General features: G+C 41.1%; 1 protein-coding gene across 1 annotated transcript; it reads left to right on the plus strand.

Annotated features, from left to right (window-relative positions):
* Positions 1–91: 91 nt before the first annotated feature.
* On the plus strand, positions 92–4,869 carry mob3a (MOB kinase activator 3A). The gene is made up of 4 exons (XM_012828255.3): positions 92–309; positions 2,634–3,216; positions 3,938–4,140; positions 4,607–4,869. The coding sequence occupies exons 2-4, from the start codon at positions 2,799–2,801 to the stop codon at positions 4,634–4,636; spliced, it is 651 nt and encodes a 216-aa protein (XP_012683709.1). The 5' UTR covers positions 92–309; positions 2,634–2,798; the 3' UTR covers positions 4,637–4,869.
* The last annotated feature ends 3,163 nt before the right edge of the window (positions 4,870–8,032 follow it).

The raw sequence follows: 8,032 nt of genomic DNA on the forward strand, positions 1-8,032 counted from the left end.
CGCAGTAGGTCAGGCTGGGGAAGTGTAGACTATTGAAGAACACGTAGCCTTGCACGGCAACTCTGCTGTGGTTTTCATCAACATGACGTTTCATCAAAGGAAGTGAAGTTTTGTGTAGCTGGGGAGTGGCTTGTTTAGTTTTCAAAGAAAGTAGATCATTAGAAACTATAATGGTAAATTTACGACGAATAGTTGAGCTATAGTTACATATAATTTGTCGTACCGTCTTCGAAAGTTGGTCTACGTCCTTATCGTGTAGACTTTGGAAGGGGAGCATCATAGAGGAACAAGAACGTAGGTCTTATTTGGGTAAGTTCGTTTTAGGTTCCCTGTTTCCGTGAACAAATCCGTTATTTCTTAGTATATCATTTTAATTGGCCTGTGAAATACATCGAAGACTCGGAGTAGTTTGTTTTTAAATTATCAGTAGGCTACAATATAATAAGGTTGTAATACAAGTTTTTGTACAGTGTAGCTAACTGTCACGCTGAACTACCGCATGACTAACTCGGCATTGTAGGTTGAAGATTTCCCTCGCTCGCTTAGCCATTTTATCCGTCCGCTGTGTGTTTCCACGACACTCTAGTGGTTATAATCTAATCGTTACTGATATTGTAGTCTGATATTCTGTATTCATAAAGAGTAACTTAATGTATCACTAAGCCGACCCCAGCAATCCAAATGTCACCTGAATAATTTTAAATGCAGGTTAAATCGGCAACATAGGGACATTACAAAGGTGTTCCTTGACCAGGCGAGCTTCAGAGGGCAGTCTCTAACAGCTTTTGAAGTGAGGCCTGAATGACTTGACTTGAATGTCACAGCTGTTAAGTGTTGTCGTCATACTCGGTCTTCCCTCGCCAGTGCTTGTGGACTGACATGATAACATTACTATACAGGTGAAAGCCAGATGCGTTCACAGTTTTAATTAATCTGTAGTCGACTTTTACACGTGCCTTATACATGGACGTTGAATGCATTTTGGAATGTTCTAGAGAACAGCTGTCTCACTGGCAAAGATATCTCTGTTCTGCATCAGGCCAACAACTGTTCCAGAGTTAGTATATGGTTCCATCTTTTCTCTGGCAGCTTCCATTAACGGTGCAATATGCAGTTTTTACTGTGCGAATTTAAAATGTAACTATAATGCAAGGTTCTGTGCGTAATATGCGCATGGGTTCTTTGTTTCAGGTGGTTGTATGCATTTAACGAGTAACGTACTTGTTTAAAGTGCAGAAGCATTCATATTTTTGGAACTGAAGTAAGAATGTCTTTTTGAACAGTGCATCCAGCCCTGTGGGGGAGAGTGGGGTTGGTTGGAACATAGTTCATTTCCAGGCCCCTAAAGGGTACTGACACACAAATTCAACATTAAAACGACTGCCTTGTGGTGAGGACCACTTTTCAGTTTTGCAGTGTCAATAAGAATAATAATTCTTAAATTCTTAATATGAGTTAACAAATACATTATAAAACTGTGTTAGATAGAGATATAAGAACTTTATTCATTCAGTAGATAGAGGAGGGAATCAGCTATATTTTGCCTTATTTATATGAAATTTGAAAGTCTGTGGTGAGTGATGCTAGCTGGCTAACATTTTAGTTCAGAGGTGTGTCCTAATGTGGGTGGGGTTGGTTGGCAACTTGTGTTTTAAATGAGAGAATTAAACATCATAGCTACTAATAAATGATTAAATGTTATTTTCTTTAAATTGTCATCAATAAAACGGGCAATTACGAAAACATTTATTTGGTTTGAAAATGGGCAGAAATTATGTTGATTGCTAATGTCTTCTGGTTGTGATTTTAATTAAATGCTCAAGTTATTTACATTTGTCTCTTTACTCTTTGTAACTGTAGCATTTAAAACCATGCATGTGCCAACCAAGCCCCACATAAAATACATTTAGGAAGCATTTGTCTGTTTTTTTTAGCTGAGATCTTAATTTTTCAGCTGGTACTGGTCAGACTATTTTAACCTATATGGCCTGACTGAGAAATATGATAGAGAGTGACAAGAGGGCTGTCCAATCCCTGCTCTTCCCTGAGTGACAAGTGGGCTGTCCAACCCCTGCTCTTCTCTGCTGCACTCTGCGGTAGACAAAAAGGTTCTCTGTTCCTCACCTCAAGAACTCAGCTTTGTTTGGCCTTCTAACTAGATATTTTGTTGTCATTTGCAAATCCTGGTCGTTAAGAATCTTTTTGCATCCATGAGGAATGGTTCCATTAGGATATAAAGTACCTCATAGAGAACTCAAAACAGAGTTCTCCTCGAACCAGCGTGCATATGTATTCATCACGAGTATTTGTAATATTTGCCATTTTGCGTTGTAATCAGCTTGCCTATCTATGCTCATGTTTTCGGCTCTATAATTGATTTGATGTTTAGTGTTTTTAGATGTAAACGAAACCCACATATGGAGCACTTGCACTGCCTTCTTTAGTGTACCCGAAGAAGGCAAATCATTTATTCACAGTAGACACCACTTTGAAAACCTTCAAATAGCTATGTAACAATAACTTTCACTTCTCTTTCTCTGTCTGTTTATCTCTCCCACACACACACACACACAATCTATCTCTCTCTCTGTATCTCTCTCTCTCTCTCTCTCTGTCTCTCTCTCTCTGTTCAGTCCTCATCCCTGTATCTACACAGCCTCCAGCACCCTAACAGAAGGGTCAGAGCGACAGCGCCGGTACTGAATCAGCTGTTGCACATCTTACTCTTGGGGCTGGACCAGTAAAAGAAGGTTCCAGAAGACAAAACCAACCTAACTCACCACTCTTACACTCCAACAATGTCCTTAGCTCTCAAACAAGTCTTCAACAAGGACAGGACATTCCGGCCCAAGCGAAAATTTGAGCCCGGGACGCAGCGGTTCGAGCTGCACAAAAAGGCGCAGGCGTCTCTCAACGCAGGGCTGGACCTGAAGCAGGCGGTGCAGCTCCCCCAGGGCGAGGACCTGAACGACTGGGTGGCGGTGCACGTGGTGGACTTCTTCAACCGCATCAACCTCATCTACGGCACCGTCAGCGACTCTTGCACGGACCAGTCCTGCCCGGTCATGTCGGGTGGGCCCAAGTACGAGTACCGCTGGCAGGACGAGAACAAGTATAGGAAGCCAACCGCCCTGTCCGCCCCTAAGTACATGAACATGCTGATGGACTGGATCGAGGTTCAGATCAACAACGAGCACATCTTCCCCACGAACATCGGTGAGAGGTTCTCTTTCAGCACCTTCAGTGTGGATCACATCTGTTATCTCCATTTAGGGTTGCACAAAGACACAAGAGGCAATTCAGCAATTGTTGATCCTTTCAGCCTTTTTTTCAATTCAGCCATGTAATAATGTTTCTGCTTTATGTGAATTGAAAATGCCACTTGGAACTGAAAAGACACACACTAAGGTGATTGCTTGGGTGACAAATTAGAAAAACAACCTCCTTCAACATGACCCCTAACAGGAATCAGAGCCATGCTGTCTCTGGCATTAAAAAGGGGTCACTAAATCTACTGCGAGATATAAATAGCCATGCCTTAACCGTTCTGCACGGGAAACAGATTCTTAGAAGGCAGTAAGGCAACTCCTTCAGTGTAAGGGCCAAGATTTGACCAAAAAGGGAGGACATCCTTTTTTGTCAGAGGGGATAGGGGGATAGGCCTTCTTTTTCAGTATGATTGGCTGGAGAATGTTGTTACGTTATGGCTGCGGTGTTAGTCTTAATAAAGTGAGATGTTATGAGTGGAAGAATATCTACCTCATGTCATAAATCACCCAAGCACTTCTTGCCAGCATGGTTTTATCCACCTTTGCATTTTCTCACGATGTTCATGACTGACTATGATAGTGTTACTGTTGAGACGAAAACACTATGTGTCTCTACATCCCTGCTTATGTCCCAACTAACTGTCTCTTCTTTTTCCTGAATATATCAGGTACACCCTTTCCCAAGACATTCATGCAGGTAGCAAAGAAGATCCTGTCGCGCCTGTTCCGTGTTTTTGTGCACGTTTACATCCACCACTTTGACCGTGTGAGCCAAATGGGAGCCGAGGCCCATGTCAACACCTGCTACAAACATTTTTACTACTTCGTCACCGAGTTCAACTTGACTGAACACAAAGAGCTGGAACCACTGGTAGGACTGTGTGTGTGTGTGTGTGTGTGTGTGTGTGTGTGTGTGTGTGTGTGTGTGTGTGTGTGTGTGTATGCAGGTGAGTATGTGTGTGTCTGTGTGTGTATACATGTGAGAGATAGAAAGAGTCAAGACCAAGACATAGAGACATAGTATGAAAAGGTTAATTATTAGTAGATATAGGAACTAGTTTGAGGCATGGTTCTCTGCAATGGTGATTTCAGGAGTCTGTATATGCTAAGAAGGAACTTGATGCTTCATTGTTTGGGTCTCTGTGACAAACACGTAAACGTTAGCAACAGAGTCAGGTGTCCTTCACAGATCCTGTTACAGAAGCACAAGTCAGTTATATGCTGGGTAAACAGTGTCACAAGGGGCGATCTGCGAAAAGCAGGTGTGTGTGTTTCAGAGCTGTGTGTTTGCTCAGCAATGGCTTAATTAAATGGTTTCCTATCCCTCGACTCAACAGAAAGAGATGACCGCTCGCATGTGCCACTGAGAGAGGAAATCAATGACCACGTCCATCGCATTGACCCCAGGAGGAAAAGAAACAAAAAAAAATCTTCAAGAGTTTATTTTTTATAAAGACAATTAATGCATACATATTTAGAAAAAAATGTGAACGTCAAACTTTATGTGTCGGCAAGTTTTTTTAACTCAGTATTATTTTATGTTATTGTTGTTGCAATATTTGTTATGGATAGTCTGCATTAAAAGCGAATGCTAACTCTTTTCCTTTTGTTTATCTCAGTTATTGGTGAAAATGTGATCATGGTTTTTTAACACGGTTGGCTTGATTATGAATAACACTGAACTTAATGACACCTATAAAGATGGAAGCTTGGAGTACAGACTAACTGAAAATGTTGCCTCTTACAGCTCTTTCGTACGTCCACATCAGTCATGACAGCTATGGTCAAAGGATAGATCCGTCTAGCCAATTAGGTAACTACAATGATCTATATCAATGACATCAATGACGTTTAGAATTAAATGTATGCTGTGCAGTGGGGCGACAGCAGTCAGATTAATACTTTATTTTGTAGGCAAGGCAAGTTTATTTATATAGCACATTTCATACAAAGAGGCAATCCAATGTGCTTTACATAAATAAAAGCAAAAGGAACATCTAAAGGAAAAATAGAGAACTTAAGGGTGAGAAACAATAAAAGTAAAAAATTAAAAAAAAAAATGTAAAGAAAGAGAAAAGTACATAAAGTAGAATAAAACCATAGTGGAAGTATCCCCGACTGTGTGTTTATAGAGAGCCATCGAGCCAACCCCCAAATAGAACCCTATAGACTTAATCAAAGTTGCCAACATCAGAAAGGGGAGTTACATGACTTTTCTAGAACACGAAATCTGGACTTACACATTCCCAACAAACAAAAACAAACTTTAGAGGTTTTTATTTAGGCTACTAAAACACTGCACACTGTAGGCTGACCTCTGAATGAATAATTCAGTAAATAAAGAGGTTAATGACGTCATTCTGATTTGTGAAACGAGGAAAACATTAGGCTATATGTCTGCGATGTTATGTTCATCTGATTCTTCGTTTAAATGTGCATTGTCAGCTGCTGGCTTTTTCCTTAAAAACGTATCCAAACTTGCCTGCTTTGAACACGCCATGACTTATCAATAAGCAGGAATAAAATGTTACGAAGCAAGAACTTCAGTCTAGGGTGCGGGGATCTGGCGAGTGACAGAAACACCGAGCATTGACTGGCGGTGGCAGGACTCTGCGTACTCGTTTATGGAAATATTTTAATTTGAGAGCGAATAGCCTACACACGACGATTACAAAAGTAATGCCTTGAGTGATCGATGTAACTGTATTCTGATTACCACGTATATAAATTGTAAGTGTACCTGAATACAGTTACTCATAGTTTGTATTCTAAATAGGCCTACGTAACGCCGTCGCATTTATTCTAAATGGGTCTAGGTAACGCCGTTACGTGTATTTCTTTCCTCTCCAACACTATGATCTGCAGTGTCAGCAGTAGCGTACTTGATTTTTGCAGAAGAGTGAGGTTTCCTTGGTATTAAAAGGCAAATGTCCAGTAGGGGGCATAAGACACACACAAAATGACAGCAGAGGAAGAAAAAAACATCCTCAACGATGCTATCGGGTCATGAGCTTCACTAAATAGACTGAACGATGCCGAGATTACGCAACAAGCATCGAGTTTGTAGGCTACTAGTAGCCTTGTTTACAGCTCCCTGGCGGTAACCAAAGACTTGTTAACTTTCTGCGAAACAGTCACATGCTTTTCCAGACATTTCTATTAACTGTGGGTTTTTAATGTGTTACAAATACTTAGTCTGCCATTAGTCTTGTTGAGTGTAAATACTCGGAATCTATAGCAGTCTATAGCAAGCATGTGTGGATTTTTTTCTTCCATGATTTTTTCGTGGTTTATCTCCAGCGCACTGCTATCACGCTGATAAGATAGGTGTAATTGTAACAGTATCCTCGTAGGTCCTCTCATGACACACTATGAACTCGCTTGGATCATGATAGTCTGATTTGTTTAAGAAGAAAGGAGAAGAAAGGAGGAGCAGGACTCCTTCTGGTTGATAAACAACATGTGCCTAAAGTCTTCGCGAGGACTACTGATGTAGCCCTAGGAAGTGAAAGAAAACAGTCCTTCCTCTTTGAATAAGTCGTCCATCCTCCACTGAGGGCTTGCGCTTCCCTCTCTCCGTGTATTACGTGACAAAAACCGGAAAGTCCATTCGGTTGTTGTTCTCTTCTAGAATGTCCTGCGCAATTCGAGAAAACCTGAAGTGAGCCATCGGGGGGCGGAGCTTGCTTGAGGAAGTAGGCGAGTCTAGGAAAAGATGATTCAATCGAGAGAAACATTGTGCATAACATACCGACAAACGAATTCTGGGCATGTGGTTCGGTGGACATGTGCTATGAAACACGTCCCCTCTTCAAACATTCTTAACAGCTATTTACAGTGCATTGATGTTTGCAAGTTGAATCCTTCTGGTTACTCTTGCATATGAGAAATAAGCTGTTTAGCAACAAAGGGGAAAACAAGCTCAAAATATCTTATTTTTAGCACTTTTTATGGAATACTTGCCTCTTTTCAGATTTTGTCCTGCAGTCATGCACAGGGCCAGGGCACTTTGGCCTAGTCCTACCCATCTGTTACCCATGTATGTTCAGAGAATGTTACATGCTTGCATGAAGGCTTCTGGTTCATAGTTTGTTTTGGAGCACAGTCTCATTCTATAGGTCCAGTGGGGTTTGTCCATGGATACAACAAAAGAGTCACAATTACAGAAAAATCATGAATATAGCCTTTATTACTGAATGTTGAAAGGATTGCATATTTCATTTTCTTCTCAAGTGACTTTAGTCCACTATGGAGAAGACACAGACTTGAAACAGATGCTTCTCAGCTTGCTGTTATACCTAGGAAGACCATTCAAGGAAGTGTAGAAGTATATATAAATCTTAACTGTATGTGGGTGTGTTGTAAGCTGACTCTACGGAAAATGCAACCAGCCTAGAGGTAATAGAATAGGACCAATGACTGGTGTACACATATCACTCTAGATAACACACACACACAACGCCCCTGCCCATCCTTATACATTCATGCAAACATTCACATGGTTTCCAGCACGTGAATACCCCAGGAATTCTCCACTCTGTTAGGGCCAGTTGTCCAGTTGTGTCCCAGAGGTGTGCGCGGCATGTCATGTGTTGTCACACAAACATATGAGATGATTGTTGATGTCGCGGGGCAACTTCATTCCAGACTATATCTGTTCGTAACAAAAAACGGTTCATTATTTTCTTCAAAGGTCGACAGCCTTTTTGCATAGTTCAGTCAATATGCCAGAGAATGAGACACCCCTAAAGCACGCATGCAAT

The sequence above is a fragment of the Clupea harengus genome, chromosome 10 (assembly GCF_900700415.2).
Source record: "Clupea harengus chromosome 10, Ch_v2.0.2, whole genome shotgun sequence".
Classification (NCBI taxonomy): domain Eukaryota; kingdom Metazoa; phylum Chordata; class Actinopteri; order Clupeiformes; family Clupeidae; genus Clupea; species Clupea harengus.